Below are 26,285 nucleotides of genomic sequence, written 5' to 3' on the forward strand. Positions count from 1 at the left end.
TCAGTGTTCAAAAATTGTCTCCAACATCCAGAAAACGCATTAGTCTGAAATGCACCCTTTGGCTGGTGAAATCTAGGATTTCTACTTCAGCATGTCGCAGCAGGAGGTGGGGCTTTAAGGAAAATATCAAGCATTGCAGGATTTACCATAGCATCCCAACAGCTGGTAGTGCTCTGAGGATGACCAAATAGGCACTGTTGCCCACCCCAGCCTTGGAGACCCCTTAGATGGGGAGAAGAGCCTCCAGCAGCCTCCCCACCATTGACCCAGTTCAAAGCCCCGAGGGCTGCTGGCATGGGCAGCCCTGCACCAGAGCAGCCCTGTGCCAGAGCTGGCCCTGGTTGCCCATCACGGGCAGCCATGTGCCAGGGCTGGCCTAGTTGACCATGCAGTTTAACTGCTCGCCACAGCTCTCCGTGGAGAGCAGCTCCTCTGCACGGCGCCTTTCCCACCCACGGACACATGGTGGGAAGGAGGGAGGGAGGGAGGTGGTTAAACTCAGGACGTGGTGATCTGTGAGTCAGACACTTGGCCTAAGCCTCCAGTGCTCCCAGCCTCTCCAGAAGCTGATGTTTGCAGCTTCCTCAGCCATCATGAAAGACTGGCTCTAAAATGGTGCTCTCTGAAAGCACAAAGCTGTTTTGTCCTACAAAAGATCAGGATCTCCTGCAGCTCTGCTTTGTGGAGGACAAACGAGGAAAATTTGGTCTTAACTGAAATACCCCTTTAGCATTAAAGTAAGTATTTTATCCTTATGATACCGCTTCTGTTCTCTGCAGTGCAATGAAAATTGAGGCACACTGACCGATGCAGGGACTTCATGAGGCCACAGTCAAGTCTCTTTGCAAACAGCTGTGCAGCCTCTCTGAGCTGGAGGGGGAGAGAAAGGGCTCATGAACTACTTGGTAGGGATATTGGGGTGCTGAGCTGGAGGCACGTGAGAGGCCCTTGATGTCAGAGGGCTTTGCTGAGCCATGTCTGTTACGCACCTCAAGTTGGATCTCTTGTGCCATGCACCCAGGAGATCTCCAAAGAGCACGAGGGTTTCTTCTTCCCTTACCTAGAGTCCAGCCTGAACACTGGCTCTTGCAGGAATGTTAGCATATGCACAAGGCTCAGCATGGAAGAAGGCTTCCCAATAACTTTTCAGACTAGATCTCTAACTCTTCTGCTGCTGAGGTTATCATAACCCTACACAAAATATACTCCCATGTGCAGCTAGACCTCAGAGGCCCAGTGATGGGTTGAATGTTAAAGATGTGCACTTCTTCCAGTGCTTGTTTATTCATCCCTTCACTCCATGGGTTGTGCAGGCTACAGAGCAGCACTGTTAATCTAGGGATTTTGTACCCTTTCAGTGTACACAGGCATCACCGCACCCACATGGTGAGCTGGAGGTGGAAAGGCCCTGCTGCATACCTTCACTGGTGGTCTGGTCAAGCAGGCAAAGAGAGGGTCATGGATGCTTACGTCTGTGTGGCTTAGGGGTGATGGAGTCATTGTGGGCATGGGACGGTCAGACACACACCTGGAGAGAAACCATGTAATCAGAAGGTTCTGATGCATTGTCCAGAGCTCTGCCACCTGATCCCTCCTTTCAGACTGACAGAGAAGCTAGGGCACTTTTAAATCATTCACCTGTACTCCAACAAAGGAAGTATTTTAATTGCTTATCTTTCAAGTCAATATAAACATCTACATTAGTGGTGCAGTAATGTGTCACAGTGATGGAAAGGTCTTGTTTTTCGCGCAAAAGGTTTACGAGGAACATTGGCTGGCTTTGAATCTTTCCAGTGGAGCTAGGAGGTTGTATATTGTGCTTAACATGTAACTTGTGTTCTCCTGCAGGCATCTAAATATCCAGAGGAACTGCTGAGATGTTCCGACAAGCCTTTTTTTCCACTCTACTTTGTGTGGTTCTAGTTCCTCTCCATGCTCAGTTTGATGGGGATTCTGGAGAGGTCAGTCCTACCTCCTGTGCAGGTATGAACCAGATAATTTGGGTGTCTTCTCTGCTTTGTAGGCAGCAATTTTATCGAAAGCAATTGCTATGGTCTGTTGCAGAACCTGCTCACAAGGAACTGGCAGTGGCACCTTACACCTCTCCTGCCCCTTTGCACTCCTGGGCAGTGCCCTGGGGCAGTGATCTGTCTGTAGGGAACACTGTCCTGCACCGAAAGTCCCATTTGCGAGGTTTCATTGGAGTGCAGAGAGGTGGAGATTGAAGAGCTGGGATCTGCCAGTGGTGGCTTCTCCCAGCTGATGTGGTAATAAATACCAGGGAGCCTCCAGAGCTCAGCTCTGTATCTGATGTCAGAAAATAGTCCACTTTCCATTTGACTATTTCTGCACTTTTCTGTTGCAATGCAGAGGAAAAAATGTGTCAAAAATGGCAAGATTTTTAAGTTTATTTTTAAGATTGATTCAGTACTAAGCAGATCTTAGGATTTTGAAGTCCTGGGCACTGGAGAGTCATCTGACCCGAACACAGATATTACTGCTAGAGCTAGGTGTGACTTGTGCTTTTTCCAGTATTGCACTTGGGTATGATCTTTTTGAAAATGCTTATGAATCAAAGAGCAACCAGCAGACTGGAAGGCAGGGCATTCATTTATTGCAGAAGAGCCAAGAGTCACAGCCTTGTGCTTCTTTGTTCAAACCTGGTGCTTAGCCCTCGGTTTCCTCATTTCCTGCAGTCCAGGTGGAAATAACTCCTGATTAGTAAGACCTGCAATGCCCTCGCAGGAAGCTGAACCTTGTGCTGTTGTTTGCTCTCTTCACAACTCTATGTGCTCTCCTCTATGTGCTGCCTGTATATACTTCTTGGTCCAGGTTTCTGGGGGACAGTAAAGAGGGTGCAGTGGTGCATGAAGTGCACTGACATGGTTCGAATAATTGTCTCCATGCAGAAAAGAGGAACTGCCCCATCAATGTGTACTTCATCATTGACACCTCGGAGAGTGTCGCTCTGCAGACTATGCCTATCCAGAGCCTCGTGGATCAAATAAAGCGGTTCATCCCTGTGTTCATTGATAAACTGGAGAGTGAGCTCTACCAGAACCAAGTCTACATCACTTGGCAGTTTGGTGGACTTCATTACTCAGATGTGGTGGAAATTTACAGCCCTTTAACAAGCAGCAAAGACATATACCTCCCCAGGCTGTCCGCTATTAACTACCTTGGTCGGGGCACCTTCACGGACTGTGCTATCTCCAACATGACGGAGCAGATCCAGACCCAGATGGCCTCAGGCGTGAACTTTGCGGTGGTCATCACTGATGGCCATGTCACTGGCAGCCCCTGCGGGGGGATGAAGGTGCAGGCTGAGAGGGCGCGAGACATGGGGATCAAGCTCTTTGCGGTGGCCCCCAGCCAGAATGTGTACGAGCAGGGACTGCGGGAGATTGCCAACTTGCCCCACGAGCTGTACCGCAACAACTACGCCATCACGCAGAAAGACACCCTGGACATCGACGTGAACACCATCGACAGGATAATCCAAGCGATGGTACGGAGTGCTGCCTGAGGTGCAGGGAGGACAACGGGGGGACAAGAGAAGCAGGGCGTGGAGCAGGGGGGATGCTTTCTAAGTGGCCCCATGGTGGGTTTTTGCAGGACTCTAGAGAGCACCTCTAGCAAGGAAAAGCCCCTGTTTTGTTTTTCTTCCTTTTTTTCTGTTCTTTCAGCCCTTATGGGAGTCTTGAGCACCTCTGATTTCTTTGATTAGGTGCTTAGCCAGGACTTGCTGGTTTGCGCCTCTGTTCCCCAGCGTGTTTGGGCAGGCTGCCACCCTGGTCCTGGCTCTTGCTGAAGGCCAGACCCCTACCCCAGCCTGCTCCCCATCCAGGGGTGAATGAAAGAATGTGCAGCACTGAGGCATCTGCACACCATCAGCATGGTTTTTGAGGCCTCACCTGTGAGACACTGTTAACGGGGCCTCTGCTGAGAACATCTTTAAAGCCATGGCACCCTTACCATCCTCCTCTGCTTTACTGTATCGCACACACCTCCAAGGGTGTGATGCGGTTTTTAGTCTTGAGGCTGACCACCTTAACTGATTCTGTTTATCCTCTTTTCTCCTTTGCAGAAACATGAAGCCTACGGAGAGGTGAGTGAGCAGCATCTTTATGCGGTTGCCACATGACACAGGTTTAAGTTGCTTCTCTTAGAGAAGACCAGCTTGTATCCCAGAGCAGCAGGCCAGATTTTGCAGTGAGCTGCATGGGATGAGTCTCTGCTCACAGTGCAGAGCATGAGGGCCTATCCCCTTACCCAGGGGTTAAAATGACATGCTGGACTCTTCATTTTCTGTCTCCCCTTCACCTGCAATGAATTCAAGTCTATTGAATGGACTCATTTCATCACTTCAGAGGCATGTTTTGTAGGTGCTGCACAAGCTGAAGCTCCTGCCCTGCTGTTGTCGTGTGGACAGGTTTTGCCATACCTAGGGAGGAGTGTGCAGAGTGATGCTCCAAAGGGCATGTGCATCCCCTGATAGCCCCAGAAGAGCAAGCCCACATCAGTTCATCTGACACTTACCAGTCTTGTTATTTCAGTTTGGACTCAGCCAAGCCATAATGAATGTGCTTGTGACAGCTTTCTACTTTTAATTTACGGGCAGCATTTTTCTGCATGCACGTTGATGCCTTAACGCTGACCCATCTGGAGCCATGGTAGATTTTAGCACTGTGGTCACAAGGAGAGGTGCATGGAGAGCTGTGGTGCAGAGCTGAGATTCGGGTGCGCGTTGGCTCACCCCACGAAGCAGTCGGCTTGCTGCAGCGCGATGGTTACACCTCCTGTTTAATTTTTTGTATTTCAGTGCTACAAGATGAGCTGCCTGGAGATTGCAGGTCCACCTGGTCCCAAAGGATACCGAGGGCAGAAGGTGAGTCGCTCTAACCTGTGGCAAGAAGATAATGTCAGTGCCTGCCACAGATGCTGCAGGATGCCCTAGATCCCACCTCAGCTGCAGCAGCCTTCACAGGTGTTGCAACCAGGTGGGAAATAACTCTCACTTTTGCAGGAGTCTCACTCTCCTGTCCTCAGCTCTCTGTGCTCCCCTCCCCATACAGCCTTTCCCTGGCTTCCCCAGGATTAAGCAGGTCCCGCTGTGCCAGCATGCTGCCCCAAGCTCTGTAGGAGCAGCCACAGTGAACCTGATGCTCCCAGAAATTCCTGTTTTCTCACAGCCAGCACCAAGCTCCGACTTATATTGCTTTTTTTCTTTCCATAGGGTGCAAAGGGGAACATGGGTGAGCCAGGCTCCCCTGGGCTGAAGGGACGGCAGGTGAGTTGTTGGAAGTCCCCCTGCCACTGCAGCCAGCAGTGCTGTCCCTGCATTAGTTGGGGACGCATCTCTGCAGCACTCTAGCTAACTCTTCGTGTCTTCTTCCTTTCAGGGTGACCCAGGCATTGAAGGTCCAATCGGATACCCTGGTCCCAAGGTAAGAATTCCATAGTGGGTGACTGAGCTCTTCACATTCGTTGGTTTTCAGTAAAGCTGGTGATCCCCCAGCACTAACACATCGTTTTTCTTCTTTTCTTTTTGTCTAGGGTGTCCCAGGGCTGAAAGGAGAGAAGGTGAGGAAGAAGAGACAGAATGATTCTTGAGACCCTTGACAAGGGATGCACACCTTTCTGTTGCAAAGAGGGAGAACTTAGCTATAATGGGGAGAATAACAACCCTGTTAATATGTAATTGTGGACATGGGGAGGGATTTCCAGGGACATCCCAAAGTCTGTCTCCTTCAGGCATTGCTTATGATCCTGTGAAATGTTGATGTTTTTACTGAGCTAAATGGGTGGGAGGGCTGCAGGCAGAATGGCTGACTCCTGTCATCTTCTTCCCCCAGGGTGAGATTGGATCTGATGGACGAAGGGTAAGGACATTTTCTAGCTTGCATGTTGTTCCAGCTACCAGTCTTTGAGGTATGTTAGCAGATGACTGATCGCTCTTCTTTCTCCCCTTGACCCCAGGGTGCTGCTGGTTTGGCAGGCAGGAATGGCACCGATGGACAGAAGGTAACATCACTGGGAGCTCCCTGAGCACCCAGCTCTTCATGTTTCATTTCTTTACCCCTTCTTGTCCCCACAGGTTTTTTGTTCATCCCATCCCACACACTAGCTTTTTGTTCTGACAGAGGTTTCTATGAACTTATTTGCACATTATTCTGTATGTCCTGTAGAAACTGTTGAGCTAGCTTGAAATGAATTAATTTAAGCCACAGATGTGTGACCTAGCCAGTCCTGCTGCAGGAGATGATACGGCTGGATCATCTGGGTGTAAAAATCTCATCTTGAGTGTTAGAGACCCCTACAGGCCATGTACAAAGACAGTTTCACAGACATTTGGTTTTCAAGGCAGTTTGTCACAGATTATGAAATTTCGTCTCTAAACGTTTGTTTAAGAACGTTTGTTCTTAATATTAAAACCTTAAATCCAGGTTCAAGTACCTTGTAACAAAGTCTCTGAAATCCTCTGGCACCTCTATGGTGAGTGTAGAGGGCCACAAGCTCCCTTAGATCTGCATGCCATACAGATGTGCATGGCCTAGTTTGAGATTATTTCAGCTGGTTTTGTCTGCTGGCCAGCACACATTGGTTTTGCTCTGCACCTTTTCTTATACTCAGGCAAGTACATCTGTGAGATATTACCAGTTCTTCTTCCCACTCCTCAAATGCCCGCTGGAGCTCTAAAACGCTAGAGTTCTTCAGTCCCCTTCAGTCTCTAGCCAGCATGAGCTGTCTAAGGGCTGCCAGCAAAGCCATTTTGGGATGCAGAGCAGGCAGTTCCTGCTCTCATGGTGCCCGTCAGGCACCATGGTTCCTGTGAACCTGAGATGCTCTGACACAATGAAGGACAGGCACCATGGACGCAAATGACCACCAAATCCAGCTTCAAGGGACGTGTCCATCACCCAGGGCACATATGTGGGATGAGCATACTTTATTTCCCACCAACACCCGTGCAGCCACTCAGGGCATTTTGCCTACTTTCTGCTCCTCCATTTGTCTCTGCACACCACACTCCTGCTTAAGGAGATCACTTGCTATTTATTCTCTGATCACAAGTACAGGCAGCAGATGATGTCAAAAATTAGTAACTGTAACAGGAAAAGCTGTATTTTCCCTTCTATGTTCTTCTTTTGAATGCTACCTCTCTAGGGCAAGCTGGGGAGAATTGGACCACCAGGCTGCAAGGGAGACCCTGGTGACAAGGTAGGAGCGCTTCACTCTTTCACTAGGCACATCAGAGGTATTGCCCCAACTTTAGCTGCTGAATGAGTTGCACATGCAGAGAGATACAGCCAATGAGAGGTTACTGGCCCTTTTTCCAACCAGTTGCATGTTCTGATCCCAGGCCAGGGATACCCAGAATGGGGAGCACAGCCTGAATTTTTTGTGCCTCCTTTCCATGGGCAAGTAAGTCCCGCAGTGTCCCTACCCTCCACATAGAGAGGAGGAACTGCTCCTTTCATCAATACTAGCAACAAGCAACAAATATTGTAATCTCTAGAGCAACTTTCTAAGCCAGTTGATTTATTCTGCAGGGAAATTGCATATTGTTGCCATTGCAAAATGTGGTGTTCTTTGTCCTTTTCCTCCCTAGGGCCCTGATGGCTACCCAGGAGATGCAGGAGACCAAGGCGAAAGAGGAGATGAAGGCATAAAGGTACAAGTACTTTGAGTAGCAAGAAGAGAGTGGGCAGAAGCCACCAGTGGGGACAGCTATGAATTTACTCTTAAATCCTTCATTACCCCCTAGCTGGGGTCTGGGTCCCATCACCAGACACAGGAGCTGAGGGAAAAGCTCCTCAAGCTGCCTATCAGTGGTGCACAGCAACATGCGGATGGCACAGGCAATGACCATTGCTTTCTGGCTGTTTCAGGGAGATCCTGGCCGGCCTGGTCGCAGCGGACCCACAGGACCTCCAGGAGAAAAAGGGAGCCCGGTAGGTTCATGCAGCAGTGTCTTACTAGGATCTGCTCCATAAGGCATGGAGCCGGAGCAGTATCAGCTGCTGGTCATGGGGCAGCTGCAACAAAAAGATGACTGCTTGCCAAGGCATCCTGGGGGTTCTGCAAATTAACCTGCCAGCATGGAGAAAGCACAAACCCCTGAGTGGTCAAGGAAGCTTTTCTGCCATGTGTGTCCCCACCAGTGCAGTGGGAAACACCGTGGGCAACAGGAGAGGCTCAACATCCCTGCAGCTGCCCAGAGCAAAATGAGAATGGGTCTTGAGCATTTGTCCAGAGCAAAGAAAAGCAGGCAAAATAGACTCAGGAGGATTTACCTTTCTAGCCAATCCATTGCACTGCATCTTTTTTTCTCCTCCCATCTTTCCCTGAGTAGAAAGGCCCTGTTTGGCCGTGGTTTCCCCTGCCAATTTCATGACCCCCTTAATGTTTGTGGCACTGCCAGTGTTTGAAGGCTAGTTTTATTCATGTGAGTAAACTTTAATGATTAATTGCTCAAAGATCCAATGTAGGCTTTACCCGCTGCACTTGGCCTTACAGCCACAGGGGTTGCTATACTGATGACGGGTTTCTTCAGACATAGTAGAGGAAGCTGAAATAGCCCTCCAGCTTTAGGCAGGGCTGGACAGATGCTGTAAGGAAGAGCTGACACGCCTTTGCACTACTTGATGGAGAAAATATGACACAACTTCACACTGCTCCAAGGCTGGAGCCTGTGCATGCACCTTTGACATGCAGGCTTGGTGGGTGTGTGGAAGTATCAGTTGTGTGCTCAGAGACACATTGCAACACATTGCACAAGGGTGGACTGCTTGACAGAGGACACAAGGGGGAGTGCGTGCACCTTGACCTCTCTTCTGACAAACATTTCTTTTTCTTCTCCAAGGGGCTTCCAGGCAACCCTGGAGCTCAAGGGCCTCCTGGAAGTAAGGGAAGAAAAGGTGAAGCAGGACCTCCTGGACCCAAAGGAGAGCCTGTAAGTGTCTGAATAGCTCTCTGAACAGTGGGCACACCGTGGGAGCCTGGTGCAATTTCATAGATGAGCTCTGAGAAACAGCCTCATTTAGCCTGGCTGTCCTGCCTTCTGCATCCCAAAAGATATGCAGATGCTGATCTCCCTGTCTCCCTCATCTTCATAGTGCAGTAATTCCATAATCCTAAACCTGATGTTAACTAATTCACCTTAGTGAAGCATCGTGTATTCCCACATAAACACAAATGCCTCTGTGGGTGCCCAAGGACCCTTTGGCTGTACTCTAGTAAGTTCCCCAAACCTCTGGCTTCTCAGAGGATCTCACAGAGTTAAGATCTGATGGCTGTTACAGTCTCTCTGAAAAGGCCAGCATCAAATCGCAGCTGTGTCACAATATTGGTGGTGTCAGGCAGACCCAATCTAATGAGATGGGGCACTGCAAAATTTGGAGATTGGGTTGGAGATGATGTTCCCTAGCAGAATACAGCAGCATGGCTCCACCAGCACCAGGAGGCTGGGACCTAGCTGCCTTGTGTGTCATCTGGTGGGGAAAGCAACGCCGCATGAGCTGGAAGTAAAGCAGAGCCTTTAATCCTGAGGGAATGAAGCACCAGTGTTTGTGGTCACTGTGGTGACCACCCTTCGGAGAGAACAATCTGGCTGTGCTTCCCAAAAGCCAAAGACAAGATCCCCCAAGCAGTACCAGCATGGGCACCCCTGCTCCCCTTGCTAAGGAGGCAAGGAGACATCTCTTGGGGTACAGGAAAGAGAAGAAAGGGCAGCTGGTCATCACTGTTCAGGTAGCATCCATCTTTGCATCCCATTTATGTCATTTCCTGTGTCTCGCCAAGGGTCGACGTGGAGATCCAGGGACAAAAGGTGGCAAAGGCACTCCTGGGGCCAAAGGAGAAAGGGTGAGTAAAGCAACTGCCCAGACCATTGCAAGTGAGCCCAAGGTGCGCAGGACTGGTGTGTGTGATGCACTACTGCCCAGCCATGAAGTGTCCAGCACCAGAGCTGGGAACTGCAGATCCCCGTGGGCTCTGTGTGTGTGTGCTCTGCTCCCACTGTGCCCACTGCCTGCCCTGGTGGCAGCACATACAGCCTCCTTTTCCAGGGCTTAATCCAGAGAAGGGTTGAAAGCCAGCAAAGGAGACATGTTCAAAGGCTAAGAGACATGTTCAGAGGGCACGCTATCCTGACATTGTGTTTCAAGCCAAGAAACACCAGATTTGAGAACAGCACCATGCCTCCTTGCTCCAAGAAGGAGCTGTGTTTGAGTTTGTGTCCTGCCAGGCACACAAACAGCATTGGAAACACCAGGAATATCTTTACCTTCCTCACAGGGAGATCCAGGTCCAGAGGGTTCCCGTGGCCTGCCCGGTGAGGTTGGAAGCAAGGGAGCAAGGGTAAGCATGGAGCAGGGCTTGGTGACAGCCAGGAGAGAGGGAGAGCACTGCTACCGTCCAGGGCAGCCTGCTTGGCTTTTCTCCTCGTGCCCACCTGCCTATACCTGCCTCTGTACATTCCTGCATCTTGCTTTGCAGGGAGACCAAGGACTTCCAGGACCCCGAGGCCCTTCAGGTGCTGTGGGAGAGCCAGGCAATATAGTAAGTCACCCTGGGGCATCTATGTGACAGTGTCCTCCTCCTGTGGTGAGAGCTTTCCCTGCTGTCACAAGCTGGCTGCACTGTGTCCCCTGAGGGGAGCCTGTCTGACCTTTTCTCAGGCAGGCTTAAAAAGTAGCCCAGAAGCCCCTGACTAGCCCCTTGCAGGCCAAGGAGAAATTGCAGAACTCAAGAGTCCCTGCTTCTCCATCACTCCCAGTCCCAGGTGCTCCCATGACAACATGGAAGGGATCACATCAGATCAGGTCCGGGGATGAGGAAAGATGGGGCTTCCCAGACACCCATTTTTCCTGAGTCTGTGCTTAGTCCAGCACCCCACTGTGGCTGTAGTGATGTGACACTGGATGTGGGAACCCAAGTGCTGAATCAGTCACTGTCACAGTAACCTCATTGGGAGGGGATGTGGTCTCATGGCATCATCTCATGAGCTGGTTTCTCCAGCATGGTCCCCTGTGTGGCTGGGGAGCTGCAGGGAACATCCTCACCAGCTTCCTCCATTCTCCCCAACACTATCCTGCAGGGATCGCGTGGGGACCCCGGTGACTTGGGCCCAAGAGGTGATGCTGGACCGCCAGGACCAAAGGTAAAGTACCTGTACACAACTCTGCATTTGAAAAGGTATTTTGATGTGCTGCTTTTCTTTAATTATTAAAAAAAAGGCAGTTTCCACTGCAGGAATCTGTGTGCCTTGGAAGCAGAATGGCTCAAACCTGAGCCTCCCTGTTGACAAATATATAGGTCTTGCTCTAGCCAAGGCAACTCTGATTACACTCCTCACCCTGCATGGATTCAGGAGTGTCCCTGGCATGCAGTGTCCCCAAGACCCTGCAAAGCTTTGCTCTGCACAGCCATTCCCAATGTTTCAGGGCCAGGTGCAGAAGTCACAGCTCCCGGTGATGTCTCACCCTGAAAGAAGATGAAAACAGCTTTCGCTGTCACTGGCATTGCCAGGTCAAAAAGGTCAGATTTGGCTTCTAATGTGTCTTTTTTTTTTTTTTTTTTTAACCAAAGGGGGACAGAGGCAGACCTGGATTTAGCTACCCTGGACCGAGAGGACCACAGGTAAGTATGTCTCTTCCAGCACAGACATACGTGCAGTGAGGAAATGTCTTTTGATTGAGGTTGCTGCTGGAGCTGAGCAGCCTGGGAGAAGAGGGAATGAGGAAGAAGAATTATCAGGGTCACAAAAATGTGGAGCTCGCAACAGGGGAGAGGACAGAGGCAGACCTGGATTTAGCTACCCTGGACCGAGAGGACCACAGGTAAGTATGTCTCTTCCAGCACAGACATACGTGCAGTGAGGAAATGTCTTTTGATTGAGGTTGCTGCTGGAGCTGAGCAGCCTGGGAGAAGAGGGAATGAGGAAGAAGAATTATCAGGGTCACAAAAATGTGGAGCTCGCAACAGGGGAGAGGGTGTTGGACACTGGGACTGAAGCTGGCCACAGCTCCATCAGCCTCGTGGCAGAGATGGTCCCCTCAAGAGTGGTGACAGGGAGGTGACTGCACCCACCAGCCCAACCATCAGCCTGAAGCTACACCTGCTGTTTAGCTTTGTGCCCCTTACTGCAGGTTTTGGATGAACATGTGCACAGTGTGGAGCTGGTACTGGTTGGATGTTGACCTCTCTTTCCTCTCTCTTCATAGGGTGACAAGGGTGAGAAGGGGCAGCCAGGACCCAAGGTGAGTGTGTTTGTCTCCATCATCTGATTTTTGTACTGACTGAAATGAAGAGTAGTTGTTGCCTGACCTTCTGAGTGCGTGGCTAAGGACCCTGTCCTTCTGGTAGCTGTGCTGCCTCTTTCCTGCAGCTATGGAGCCTGGGTGTATCTCCCAAGCTCATCTCCTTTTGAAACCATCTGAAATATGCTTTGCAAAACTTCTTTATTCTTAGCTAATGCCTATGTAAACACCATTTATTTGTTCGGCACTGAGCTGCTTCTTTAGAAGATGCTCTCCCAGGCCAGACAGGCATGTGTTTTTGTCAGGCTCATAGCAGTAGTGCCTCTGCCTGAGCACATCCAGATGTGCTCTGTGCTGGATCTGTTTCTTCTTCCTTTGAGCAGGGAGGAAGAGGCGAGCTTGGACCAAAAGGAGTGCAAGGGACCAAAGGAGAGAAGGGGGAACCGGTAAGCAGACTCCCCATACTACCAACTGGGTTGGCATCCCTCTCCCACAGCTGTGCCAGATGTGCTGAGGATGGTGTTGCCCGTTCTCCTGCCTGCCCTGTGTCCGCAAGCCCAGCTATGGCAGGCTGGTGATCGCACTTGGCAGGGCTGTGCCTGACGAGGGGGTCAGGAGGAGCCGTGAACACCACCAGCCTTGCCAGGGAAATATTTGACCCTTCTTTGCTTCTTCCCCAGGGTGATCCTGGCCCAGGAGGTGAGCCTGGACCCCGTGGTCCGACTGGTGAACCAGGCCCCGAGGTACAGTAACATGCCATCACATCTGAGCAAATGATCTCCTCTCCTCCCTGCTTTTCCTTGATGCTTTAAAGCCCAGAGGACCCCAGTGGGTGTCCCTGCAGCAGGGCTTGCTGGATGGGACACCAGTTGCCAGATGTGTTTGCTGGCTCCCACCAAGGCTTTCCTACCCTTCCCATGGCAGACCTCTGCAAAAACCCACAGTTTTGCTGATTCTGACATCTGGTTCCCAGAAAGTGAACTCATGGGAAAACTGTGCCTGAAATCCCTGTGCTCTTCTTACAGGGGAGCCCCGGCCCACCAGGAGATCCTGGCCTGACTGTAAGTAGCGCTGCTCTGCTGCTCCCAGTGCTTTGTCATGCATAGCCTGAGAACAAAACAGGGCATCAGGTCCTGCTGCTGCCTGACTTCCCACGGGAGCCAAGGGAAGAGGAGGGGGAAGTGGCAGAGTGGGAAGGTGGCTGGGTGGCGAGGACGCATGCTGCCTAAGGGGAGGGAGGCATTTACGCTGCACCCCTTTGTTGACAGGACTGCGACGTGATGACCTACGTGCGAGAGACGTGCGGATGCTGTGGTGAGCAGACTGTCGCCTCTCCCCAGGGCAGGGGAGTGACCACTTGAGAGATGGGGAAAGGGGGTCACCAGAGGTTGCATCCTTCTTCAGGAGCTCCCTTGAGGGAGCACTGCCCTGTGAGCTGCCCTTTGCATGGAGCTGCTGGCACAGTGGGCTCTGCCACTGGATCCTGCACAGCAGACGCTGTGGGAGGTCCTTCCCTGCTCACCCTGGTCCTAGCCCACCGAGTGCAGTGGTGCTGCAGAGGCAGCCTGGCTTAACTCCCAAAATTTAGCTCTGCCACTGCAGGAGCAGCGAGCTGTAATATAGAGTTGCATGGTCCAGATGGTAGGATAGAGTGTATTACGCAGCAAGTTTAAAAAGGTTTCTTTCAATATACATCAACAGAAAGATGCATGTAAAAATCCTCCCTATGCTCCTGGCTGCAGGCAGCACCACAAACCCCGTGGATGCTTGATGTGATGCTAACGGTCTTCATCTTCCCATGGGTGTTTTTTTCTGCCCTGGTGGCTCTTGTTCTCACCATCATTGACCTTTGTGTTTTCCTCCTTCTGTCTCTCTCCCCAGACTGTGAGAAGCGCTGTGGTGCCCTGGACATCATGTTCGTCATAGACAGCTCGGAGAGTATTGGCTACACCAACTTCACCCTGGAGAAAAATTTTGTTGTCAATGTGGTCAGCCGGCTGGGCTCTATCGCCAAGGACCCCAAGTCACAGACAGGTCTGGACTTTGTGGGGACAGAAGTGGGCACAGGGAAACAAAAAGGGTCTTGGATTCCTCCAGCTTCCACATTTGTCTGTAGCTGCCCTGAGCTGCAATCCATCTCTCCAGCATTTTTGCAGCAGTTTCTGCTCTTCCTCCTTCCCTTCCCAGCTTTTTAGACCAATCAGGCAGCTCTTTGCCAATATGAAAGGTTACTGACTTTCTCCACTTTTCACTGAGGATGCAAAGCCAAGTAATGTGACACTTCATTGGCAGGTGCCCGTGTTGGGGTGGTGCAGTACAGTCACGAGGGGACCTTCGAAGCCATCAAGCTTGATGATGAGCGCATTGATTCACTGTCGAGCTTCAAGGAAGCAGTGAAGCGCCTGGAGTGGATCGCTGGAGGCACCTGGACACCGTCTGCCCTTCAGTTTGCCTACAACAAGCTCATTAAGGAAAGCAGGCGAAAGAAAGCCCAAGTGTTTGCTGTGGTGATCACAGATGGGCGCTACGACCCCCGGGATGATGACAAGAACCTAGGAGCACTTTGCGGTAGAGATGTGGTCGTCAACACCATTGGCATTGGGGACATGTTTGATCAGCCAGAACAGAGCGAGACCCTGGTCTCCATCGCCTGCAATGAACCCCAGCGAGTCCAGAAGATGAGGCTCTTCTCAGACCTGGTGGCAGAGGAATTCATTGACAAGATGGAGGACGTGCTCTGCCCAGGTCTGTACCTGTCCTTGCACAGTTCACAGAATCACAGAATCACAGAACGTTAGGGATTGGAAGGGACCTCAAAAGCTCATCCAGTCCAATCCCCCTGCCGGAGCAAGAACACCCAGATGAGGTTGCACAGGAAGGCGTCCAGGCGGGTTTTGAATGTCTCCAGAGAAGGAGACTCCACAACCTCTCTGGGCAGCCTGGTCCAGTGCTCTGGCACCCTCACTGAGAAGAAGTTTCTTCTCAAATTTAAGTGGAACCTCCTGTGTTCCAGCTTGTGCCCATTACCCTTTGTCCTATCATTGTTTGTCACCGAGAAGAGCCTGGCTCCATCCTCGTGACACTCACCCTTTAAATATTTATAAACATTAAGGAGGTCTCCCCTCAGTCTCCTCTTCTGCAAACTAAAGAGACCCAGCTCCCTCAGCCACTCCTCATAAGGGAGATGCTCCACTCCCTTGATCATCTTTGTAGCCCTTCTTACTGGTCCCACAGTTTTCTCCACCATGGTTTGGGGTCGGGGGCATATATGGTGCATTGCAATGATTGCAGAGATGCTGTGTCCCAGCAAGTTGGCCAGTAGCTCATAAGTTGGTTCATTCCTGGAGGAGGCTGACCTTTATGTAGCCCTGGATAAACAGTCTTTCCTCAGATACAGGCCAGCCTTTTGGGGCAGTCCTTTGGAGTCCTTTCACCTTGTAAGAGACCTCGCCCTGCCACCCTGACTGCACAGGCTGAGAAGGGGAATGACAGCACATCACTCAGTTTTCCTTGTTTCTTTTCCTTCCAGATCCACAGATCGTCTGCCCTGAGCTGCCCTGCCAGACAGGTAAACATTACAAGTAGCTTCCTGCCATCTGCACAGAGTGGTAGGTCCAGGAGAGAGTGCACAAGGCTCAGGAGTGGGAGAGGGGTGTGCAACCCTGTTCATTCCCTTTGGATGGCAGGAGATTGGGAAATAGTGCTATTTTACGTGAGGAGAGGCTCCAGGGTTTCATTTCCTGCTCTTTTCCTTTCCCTCTGAGTTTTCTGCGCAGGTAGGTACAAGTGCACCGTGTTAGTGCACCAGCATGGCTCAGCCCTGATATTTCTCCCTGTCCCAATTCTGGGGAGCCACCAGGCTTTGACCTCCAAACTTAGCAATTAACTTCTCACTTGTTCAATGTCTCTGTTATACATCAAGTCAAAACCCCGGTCCTAGCCCTCTCCGCTATGTGACCTTTGAAATGCAGTGCCCAACCTGCAGCTCTGGGCAGGATGCACCTTGGGAGTAATGAGGGCAGAGCAGGGGGTAGGGACTGTTTGGAAAACGACACCATAGTGGATCCAGAGCTTTGGCTTCTCTAACGCTGGCTGTATTTAATTAACAATTAGCTCAGGGTGTTGGATTAAAGGAAAAAGGCTGTAAGGATCCTCTGGTATGAAGGAGATAGCTGCTGTTTACTGCAGGAAGCTTTACTTGATCACATCCTGCTTGTTAAGAGGCAGATCTGCAACCTGAATTCCTAGAGATCTTGTCTGTCTGAGTCTCTGTGCCTGTTTAAATAGAATAGATGCACTATTTGCTGATATACACAAAGCTTATAGGGGACAAAGTTTTGCCTGTTCATGTAGTTTTTATCTGTACTCTTGCCATGAATGTTTTTGTGTAAGTCTTCAGCCTTGACTCAGTATTATACAGCATCTCAACTTTCATTTTCAAATAAGTCCCTTCAATTCCATGCACAGCAAAGGAAAACTGGTTCCAGGATGCTCAGAAAACTGAAGACAGAAAAGATATAATTATTCCCATCTAAAATCTCTCATTAGTATTTTGAGTGTTTGCACCTGGCCATGCAGAGAGCACAATGTCCAACCATGATGCTGAGCTATCCACACGGGCTCCTCTGCAGTGTCCTCTGAGGAGCTTTGTCCTGTGGATCCATGCATGAGGAGATGACTTCCCCATGCCACACTGGTGACTGCTCAGGTGACTTCAAAGGTTTTGATCTTTGCAACCTCCACGTTTCTGAGGAACACTGCAGGAGAGGGACTGATGCAAGCAGTGGCACACTCATGTTCTCCTAGGCTTGGGTTATCAAAGCCCTCCAAAGCAAGGTGAAGTTGATGGTGCTTTCCCTGTAGTGCTCTTGGTGTTTCTGTTCTTAATGCAAGGTGAGAACAGTTCGCTGGTCCTGGGAACCAGAACAGAAGTGGCTTCAGGAAGCATCTGAGGGGGTTCTCTCTTGGCTGAATCCCTCAAGCCATGCTGTAGGTGGGTCATGTCAAGTGTAGGCCCTGCACCTGCACCCTAGAGGACTTGGGAGGTGGAGTGATGTGAGCCTCCTGTGAAAGTGCACCCATCTCAGCATGGGCAGAAGTTGTCCTGATGTGCAAGGATCTGTGCTAGGTCTGGTAGACCAAGTTTTAAGTGATGCCCAGGGATTCTGTGGCCTTTGGGCAAAGCATCTTCCACTCGCCGCACTGTACATTGCTGTCATCATCTGCAATTATCACATTTGCGTAGTGACAAGGGAAGATACTGAATAGGATGTGACATAAGGCATATGGCAGAGCCCGGGGCATCTTTGCTCAGTGCTCAGCTTCCTCCAGTTGTCTCAGAACATCTCAAGAGTTGGTGCCAATTCACGTGCAAACCCTTTGGATCGAGATGGTGCCCTTCGCAGGCTACGTGACTGAATTTCATGCATATCCAATGCGTGTGTCCAGTCATAGGCCAGACAGGTTCAGGTCAGGGAAGTAGCTACACCCAGCCCTGTTCTTGGCCCCATGGCTGTCAGAGTTGCAGTCCTGGCAAGGAGCAAATCAACTGCTCATGCTTGTACCCCAGCTCCAGCTTTGGTATTGTCAGCAGAGCACAGAGAGGAACGGGTGCAACATATACCCCAGCTTCCACCCTGCTGCCTTGCAGACCCAGGGACGTCACCACTTTGAGTTCACATCTGCAGATGAAGGCATTGTGTCTCAGTGCTTTGCCTAAGGAAATGCAGATTTTCCTGCATTCAGGGCACACCTTTGTCTTCCTGTTCCATCGATTCCTGCGGTGCTAACAGGATGCTGGAGTGTTAAATGGGTTAAATGCTGAGCAAATCTGAACTGACCACTTGCTTTGATAGAAACTGCATGACGCTCTGTGAGGCTTTTTCTAACCCACACAAAAGGCTTTGCTTTGAGCTTTGGGATGTTATTTGAATTTAAGTTCAGCACAGACGCGTGGAGATGGAGGATCGTAGGGTCCTGTCTAGCCCAGACACCTCACAGGAGCATTGCAGACCGCAGGGCAGTGACTCTAGCCAAAGTGCAGCGAGTTGAGCAAGGAGTTCACATAATGCTGTCCCTTAGATATCTTTCTGGCTGTACAGCATCATAAGTACAGTTTGCACATAGCAGAGTTCAAAGCTACATGATGGCTGAATCCCATGTGCAGAAAGAAACTGGACCCCATGGCCCTCTTTCCTAAGCACTGCTCTTTCTCCGTTGTGCCTATGCTGGATGGGTGGCAAGGAACTGAGCAGTTATGGTTTCATGCAATTTTCTGAGGTCTCACAGTTGATGAGTGGGTGATTTAAGTACAAATCCCATGGTTCCTCACACATAAATGTGGCAGAAAGATTTAAAATCTGGCTTTGGTCTTTACTCCTCTGTCCTCGTTAGCTCTGTTCTTCTCTGGTGCAGTGCATTTAGGAAAGCCAGGTAACTTTTAGAGACAGCCATTGCTAGCAAGCCCTGAAAATATTCTTTTGACGCTCACTTGCAGATGACAGGAACCCTGGGAACGTAAACCCACTTATTTTCCGCCCCATGGAAGAGGGAGTCAACATAAATTTCCCCAGCACCATACATTCGATCGCCCAGTTCCTAAACTCCACGCGGGAAACCCAGGACCCCAGCATGTACACCCAGCTGGTGGCCACTTTGGCCTTTACCGCCGAAAAAGCCAAGTTTGCCACTGGAAATGAGCGGCAAGAGTGGATGGACTTGTTCATTGACACCTTCAAAATGGTGCACAGCGAGATTGTGGGGGACCCAGAAACTGTGCTAGGGCTTTGCTGATATCTCCGTTAGAGATCGCATGAAGCAGGTGGAGGCAGAGGTTGAGCAGAGGTGTTAATCATCTTTTCTGGAGTGTCTTTTTGGCAGAGGGGACAGGTACATTGGTAGACGCTTTTAGTTTAGGAGAAACACAGGCAGTGAAGCAGCTTGATTGCGCTCAGTCAGGGATGGGACACAAGGGGCGGTCCACTTTGGCTTGGCTGGGTGATGAGCATGGCAGCTTTCTCCAGCGATGTCAGGAGATGCTCTTGCTTTGCCCACTGCTTTTCTGCAGAGGAGCTGCATTGCCTCGGTCTCAGAGCCAGCCATGCTGCTCTCCTCCAGTCCTCCCATGCTCTCACCCTGCTTTGGCAAGCTCACATGCCCCAGCCCTCAGCCACGCGTGAGCACGAGACTCCACCAAGGAGGCTGCCACCACACACATGGCTGAGGGCCAGAGGCAGTCCCTCATTTGCAGAGAGCCTAATGATGTGCTTTTCCCATGCTTTCCTACATATGCATTTGCTGACTGCTTCTGAAGCATCTTCTGCATCCTTTTGCTGGGTTACTGTGAGGGCTCTTTTTGGGTCCTGCAAACCATTTGTGCAGCAAGACTGGCAAAGCAACATGCATCTCCTCTTGTCGCAGTGGGTTTCTCTCTACAACCATTTGATGGGAAGTTGGGGTTAGTGAGGGGAAAGAGCAAACAGTACGGAAGAGGGAGCAACCCTGGCTTTCCATCAAGAGCTCCAAAACTTGGGGAGTGCTTCTCTCAGAAGCTGTATGAGCTCCCTCTACCTTTTTCTCTGCTTGTACATTTGTGTTTCTTCTGTCTTAATTAGCAACACATACCTGTTCATGTACAAGAGACAGAGCTCTGATGCATTATGTGAGCTATTTAAAAGCAAGTATTTAAACCTGTAGTATAACCCATTTGGTCCATACCCAGTGCTAGTTTGGTTCAGAGACTACAGTCCCACCATCTGCGCTGCAGGTATGTGCGTTTAGATGAGAAATGTTTCCATAAGCTAACCTGCCCCGGGTTTTCACAAAAAGTCAGGCAGGTGACTGCCATTCCTGCCTCCAGAATAACTACTGCCCTCTCAAGCCATAAGAAGAGAAGATGGCATTTTGTGTGCAGACACAAGAGTAGGAGTGTTTGCTGCCAGCAAGTGAATTTCGCAGCCTCTCTAAATGACATGGTATTATTGCAATAAAGTATACTGAGCAAATGTGATATTTAATGGGCAGAAGGGAGATGTACCGTTTTAAAAAATGTGGTTGGGCTGTAATGTTTCCAGCTGTGCCAAGTGGAGCCAGCTGTCAAGCTCAGACATGGGAACTGGAAGGAGGAACTTGCCCACTTGGAAATTCTTGCCATTTTCTCAACGGCTGGGGCTTGCCAGGTTAGGCTAGAAGCTGTCCGGCAGCCAGCACACGGGGGAGGTGTTTGTGTCGCTCAGCACATGAGCAGGTCAGATGCGCTGCACAAAAATAGCCTTTCTCCCAAGGCTTCGGCACTTTTAGCTCCCAGTCTATAGGGACAGGGAGCTCAGAGAACTCTGATGTTGATGGATAATGGAGGGGAAATTGTTCGGAGAGCTTTAAATTATGTACTCAGGATTTCAGGTGAAGGCAAAAGGATCTGCCTGTGTCTGAGGCCATATGCTAGTGTCTGGTCATAATCCACATATTCCATATACTCTGTGAAAAGCCAGGCTCCCTTGCTGGGATGCAAGTAAGAGAACTGAACTCAGAGTAGTTAAGCTGCTCCAGCCTTGAAGCTAGAGGAAAAGTCCCCAGAAAACCATTGATTTGAGGAGAACATCTCAGGGCTGGGACATCTTGATGAACAAGGGGAGTATTTGACAAGACTTCAGGAAAGGAGGTGTTTATTTCATTTCATCACACAGTGGCTCTTTATTTCATTTCCTTTGGAAATATTTCCTAGCAAAGAAGTACAACATTGGAAACAAAGTTGTTTACCTCTCAAAAATCTTCAGCACTCATTATGAGGAAAGAAAAAAAGAGAGAAAATGTCTCTTTGCCTAAGCAGTATTTGTGTTGGCCCTTGTTAGACAGAGGCAAGTGGGTGTAGTGGTGTTTTGTAACATAATCCTGGCTAATCCCTCTGATAAAACCAGATAGCTTTCATCGCAGTGGTGGTTCCTTCAGTGAAGATCTTGGTCAAAGGAAGGACACAGATCAGGAGTCAGGGAAAGGACAGTCCACACCTCCCCAGAGATACAGGAGGGGTGGTGAAAGGGGGAAGTTCCAGAAAGGGCTGGGAGGTCAGTCCCCATCTCACTGTCAACACTGTGAAACAATAGAGGAAATACAAGTTACCCAGGTTTTAGAAGCAGCAGGAAGATAGCGTGAATGGGTGAGGTTACTCTGCTCATGCACGTAAATACTTGGGTTGCTAATGGCAGAAAAATCAATGGTATTTCTGGTTTTTGTGCTGCCTCTGTTGAACATCCTCAGCTGTGTCCTAGTACACAGGGTGCAGTACGGTGAGCCACAGGCATTCATGCCTTGCTGTAAGCCACATGAGAAGGACCAGTATGCCAATTAAAAGCATGACATGAAGATTAGTTGGCCTAATTCATGGTGGTGCCTCCAAGAACTTATCTCCCAGTTAAGGACGAGAATCTTGTTCCTTGCCACAGTGAAGGGTACATGGTCCTCAGCCTCTCAGAAATGGGAAGAAGCTGCAACCAAAGCATGTCACTGAATGGGACAAACACAAGGTTTTGCTGCGCTGCTCACATATATGTTACATTCCCATGGGATAATTCATATTGTTGTCCCAAAAATCAGGGGTTTTTACCCAGTGTGCAAAATCCATTAGACACACAGGGTCGAGCTATTTGTTTTATTGCATTTCTGTGCAGAGATGGGTGCTAGGCAGTAACTCCGTAAAGCTAGCACACCCTCCCTGAGCTACAGGAGTTCCTTTATACACCTAAATTTGCAAAACTACCTTATCTCTGTGAATACCAATATCATTTACCTATATGATTGACTAATTCTATGTTTCAGAAACACAGTGGTAGTGTTTCTTTTTTCTATCATGCATGCTCAGTGAAGGGTGGGCTTATGTGAGCAGGGGGGTTTTTTCTTCTCTAGAGGTGTGGTTTTGCCATGCTAATGAGGCTTGTTCATTCAAAGTTTACCTTATCAGTTGTCTGCTGATATGCCAAATAGCTTCTGAGAGCCTATCTACTCTAGTCAAGGATGCACAAGATATAGAGCAAGTGTTTGCTTACACCAAGGTCTCCAGATGGTTCATGTCCTAGTGCATCCTATCTTAGAATAAACAGGGCCCATGATTTCCATCATCAATATGTAGTGGCATCTTACTGCACAGCTGGAAGGCAGCTCTCTCCAGCTGTGAGGGCTGAGCAGCAAGCGGAGTATCGAGGGAGTGCTCCTGCAGCAGAGGCTGCCTGGAGAGCCGGCCATGCATCACGCTGCCACTGGAGCTCTACAGAGTGATGCTGCTCTCAGCTGCTGCCTGGTTAACTAGGAGCTCTTAAGGCTTGCTTCAGGTCATGTGGGAGGCAGGTGGACCCTGCTTGTCATTTCAGGAGACATGACTATGTGTAGACAAGAAGAGAGATAGACTGGTCAGACTTGTCCAAGACAATATGCAGCCCTTGCTCCCACCCACTTTTGCAGACTCCTGGTTAAGTTTCAGACTGTGTGCTTGCAAGGGACATGCCATCCTGCCTTTTCCCCTCCACGCCTACACAGAGCAGGTGAGGACCAGGAGTGCAGGCGCTGCCAAGGCAAAATATCCTTGTGACAGCAGCACCTGTGTACCAGGAATTGCTGTGTCAATGTGCCTTTAGACAGCATTTCTCAAGGAAGGCTCTGCGGAGGTGAGTACCTACCTTTATGGCTTTAAAGGAGTGGAGTAGAATGGGTGAATTTGGATATCCGATCTTCAAAAAACTCTTGGGGGATAAAGCATTGCTTGGAGATTGGTTTCTACTGCAGTCAGAACTGGTGTTGCAGAAAGACAGTGTACAGTAAACACCATTCAAGGCATGCAGTCATTGTAGATATGTGTTACAGCGTGGGCTAAGGAGAAACGCCAGTCTACAAGGTCAGGAACATGATACAGAAATAACCATGGACTTTTGCTATGTCCAATCAGTTAGGTTAAACCACAAGTACCAGCAGAAGTTCCTGCATCAAGTTTGTCTGTTTTATCATGGATGGAAGTAGTGGCAAATAGTCTGCAAGCATAATGAATGGTATGCACCATAAGAGCTTCAGTTACACTATCTTGTGCTGTTGGATTCATGTTGAACACTGTCTCTGTAGTCTCAAAAGTGCTTGTATCTTTTTGCTTAAAATACGACTCAGCTATCTGGCAAATGTTGACTACACACATAGTGCTAATATACTAAACAATTATATATTTGTTGCTCAGCTCATATAAGGAATTACAGCAGCTCAGCACTCACCATGCTGAATCCACGTGTAACAGAGTTCAGCACTGAGGAAGCACTTTGTCAAGCTGGATTTACATAGTATGGAAATTCAACCTAATGTGCTACTCCTATTCCAAAAGTTACCCCTCTTTGCCAGAAATGGATACTCAAGCTGGGGTTTCTCCAGAATCTGTTCCTTGTCACAGAACACAACATGACATTGGCTCCAGGAGTCCACCTTTCTGAGATTCCGTCTTAGAGCCACAGAATTGCTTGACAGTGATTCGGCCACTACCCACTCAGGGGGTGGCCATCACGAATGGATGCTATCGCAATTGTATTCCTGACCAGTGCTTTCAGCAGAGAAGGAAACTCAAAAGAAGAAGAAAATTCAACAGTGCAGAAATGGAAGTCTTTCTTGAAAACACAGTGCACGCAGAGGAACACCAAATACGATACGCATAACTAGTGCAAAGGGATGAAATAACGGTCCCTAACTAAGAACTGACTCCAAAGATAGTTATTTTCTTCATTTTATTTCTGAGTTCATTTACTGCATATATTCATATGCTCACATGCCTGCTTTGTGGACAGGCGCTGTTCTGAGTGACTAAAGAACAACGTCCCACTGTGTTTCACTGAAATATTGGTCTGTTATGTATCACAAAAGCTGCTTTACTATGAACAGGTGCACTGACAAGGGTAGTCTTGTTTTCCAACCACATGACCTAACCTTTATAAACTCTTCAGGAATTAGTGGTTGCTGATTAAACTAATCTGGGTGAAAGGTATGAAAACAGCGTTCACCCTACAAATCTGTGTGTGAAGAGTAACTCTGAAAGTAAACCACTCTCTAGAAGTAACCAAGAGGTTTGCAAACACTGCCTGCCATTAATCTCTGGATATTCCTCTTACAGATAAGAGCTGGGCACTGCTACAAGAAAGTGGATATAATTCTGGGGCTGAGATGCACAGACCTGTCTAATCTCATGGAGGTCTGTCATAGGGCCCAGAATTAATTCATTAAGACCTAGTGCCCAGGAGCTGAGGGAATCAAAAGCAAAGCTCCTACATTACCTGCTGCAAAGACAAGCTTTGGCAGCAGAGTGGGGCTGGTCCTTCTTTGAACAAAGATGCACGGAGGTGACTCCAGCCCAAACTGCCTGAGGCAAGGCCAAACCTTATCCTGTAGGATTTCTTAATCCTCCCAACTCTTGTTTTCTTCTTCCTGCAGAGCTTGCAGTGGCCCAGTGCACACAGCGTCCTGTTGACGTCGTCTTCTTGCTTGATGGCTCTGAAAGGATCGGGGAGCAGAATTTCCACAGAGCCCACCACTTTGTGGAGGATGTAGCCCGACAGCTCACACTGGCCAGGAGCACCAGCGACAACATGAATGCCCGGATTGCACTGCTGCAGTACGGCAGTGAGAGGGACCAGAATGTGGTCTTCCCACTGACCTACAACCTGACAGAAATCTCCAATGCCCTGGCACAGATCAAGTACCTGGACTCATCCTCCAACATCGGGTCAGCCATCATACATGCCATCAACAACATCGTGCTCAGCCCGGGAGATGGGCAGCGACTCGCCCGGCGCAATGCTGAACTCTCCTTTGTCTTCATCACTGACGGCATCACAGGAAGCAAGAACCTCGAGGAGGCCATCAACTCCATGAAGAAGCAAGATGTCATGCCCACGGTAGTGGCTCTCGGGAGTGATGTAGACATGGATGTCCTTCTGAAGCTTGGCCTTGGGGACAGGGCAGCCATCTTCCGGGAGAAGGACTATGACAGCCTCTCCCAGCCCAGCTTCTTTGACAGGTTCATTAGGTGGATATGTTAAATGAAGGGAATGCACGTCCTCCTCCCACCAGTATACACACCCCTGATATTACCTGTTTCATTTTCTTCCCTCTGTATGGTTGCTAGCAACTCTGAGCTGGCCCAGAAGAGCTGCCCTCTGGGTCCTCCTTTCTAGCCAAAATCCAGAGTTATTTTTTGATTTTCATGATGAAAAATCATGTATCTTACATTTATGGTGCTAATTAAAACCAACACCAAAGCAGGATACAGAGCCATACGACGTACTTCTGTAAAGCTTTACACATACTAAGCCATGCCTTGTGTACGTACTGTAATCCTAGGAGGGCTTGTCGGAAAAGAGAGAAACCTTTCCAGTGTAGCAGGACAAATGATCATCTCTAATTTTCAAAAACTCTCAGTATCCCTCAGCGTCCTGTGAGGAGCTTTACAGTTGTGACATCCCCTGTTCTTTAGCAAACCCTTTTCCAGATTATCTCATCTTTTTTGTTCTCTCGCTACTTCTGCCCTAAGAGAACTGAGTGAGTTTATGACACGTCACATGCTGCCTGAAAAGACCAGTGATTTGCTTTCCTTTTGCATGGCCCTTGGTGGCTTGCTTCTCTTTCCAGGAGGAAAAGGATGGTGAGGGGTTTTGCTGCTTTCTATAGTTGTCTGCAGGTGCTCCTTTTGGGGCTCTATCTATCCTAAGTTTCACAGATCATCTTTAAGGTCTTTGTTTTCCTGTGGACCATATCTCCTTTGCTTCCTTCTGACCTTCATCAGAACCTGTTCATTTGTTACTGCACCCAAAGTCCTGACTGAGAGGGTCAGCATGCCTCCCAGCATCTCACAAAATACTGGGCAGCCGTTGGAGCTGCCTCTCTGTTATCCCAAAGTGCTCAAAGCAACCATGGTGCCTTCTTCCTACCAGCATCTGCTGAGCAATGCCCAGGTTTGAACTTGAATATGCTGTCTGCAAAAATAAACAAATAAACTCTTTTCACCCT

General features: G+C 49.3%; 1 protein-coding gene across 1 annotated transcript; it reads left to right on the plus strand.

The window, feature by feature from the left end:
• Positions 1 to 1,848: 1,848 nt before the first annotated feature.
• Positions 1,849 to 26,285, plus strand: COL6A2 (collagen, type VI, alpha 2). The gene is made up of 27 exons (XM_010192305.1): positions 1,849 to 1,983; positions 2,910 to 3,508; positions 4,088 to 4,108; positions 4,823 to 4,888; positions 5,237 to 5,290; positions 5,403 to 5,447; positions 5,557 to 5,583; positions 5,856 to 5,882; positions 5,980 to 6,024; positions 7,168 to 7,221; positions 7,613 to 7,675; positions 7,893 to 7,955; positions 8,867 to 8,956; positions 9,805 to 9,867; positions 10,300 to 10,362; positions 10,501 to 10,563; positions 11,102 to 11,164; positions 11,593 to 11,643; positions 12,228 to 12,263; positions 12,647 to 12,709; positions 12,944 to 13,006; positions 13,289 to 13,324; positions 13,532 to 13,577; positions 14,145 to 14,297; positions 14,556 to 15,008; positions 15,793 to 15,831; positions 24,711 to 26,285. Exons 1-27 carry the CDS (start codon positions 1,878 to 1,880, stop codon positions 25,316 to 25,318), a joined length of 3,060 nt encoding a protein of 1,019 aa, XP_010190607.1. The 5' UTR covers positions 1,849 to 1,877; the 3' UTR covers positions 25,319 to 26,285.

Source organism: Mesitornis unicolor, unplaced genomic scaffold, assembly GCF_000695765.1.
Source record: "Mesitornis unicolor isolate BGI_N332 unplaced genomic scaffold, ASM69576v1 scaffold8529, whole genome shotgun sequence".
Taxonomy (NCBI): domain Eukaryota; kingdom Metazoa; phylum Chordata; class Aves; order Mesitornithiformes; family Mesitornithidae; genus Mesitornis; species Mesitornis unicolor.

Coding starts and splice junctions, on each gene's coding strand:
- COL6A2 (XM_010192305.1), top strand. CDS start 1,878: ATGTTCCGACAAGCCTTTTTTTCCACTCTACTTTGTGTGGTTCTAGTT. Junction 5,584..5,855: donor CAGGGCTGAAAGGAGAGAAG/GTGAGGAAGAAG, acceptor TTCTTCCCCCAG/GGTGAGATTGGATCTGATGG. Junction 12,264..12,646: donor AGGGGCAGCCAGGACCCAAG/GTGAGTGTGTTT, acceptor TCCTTTGAGCAG/GGAGGAAGAGGCGAGCTTGG.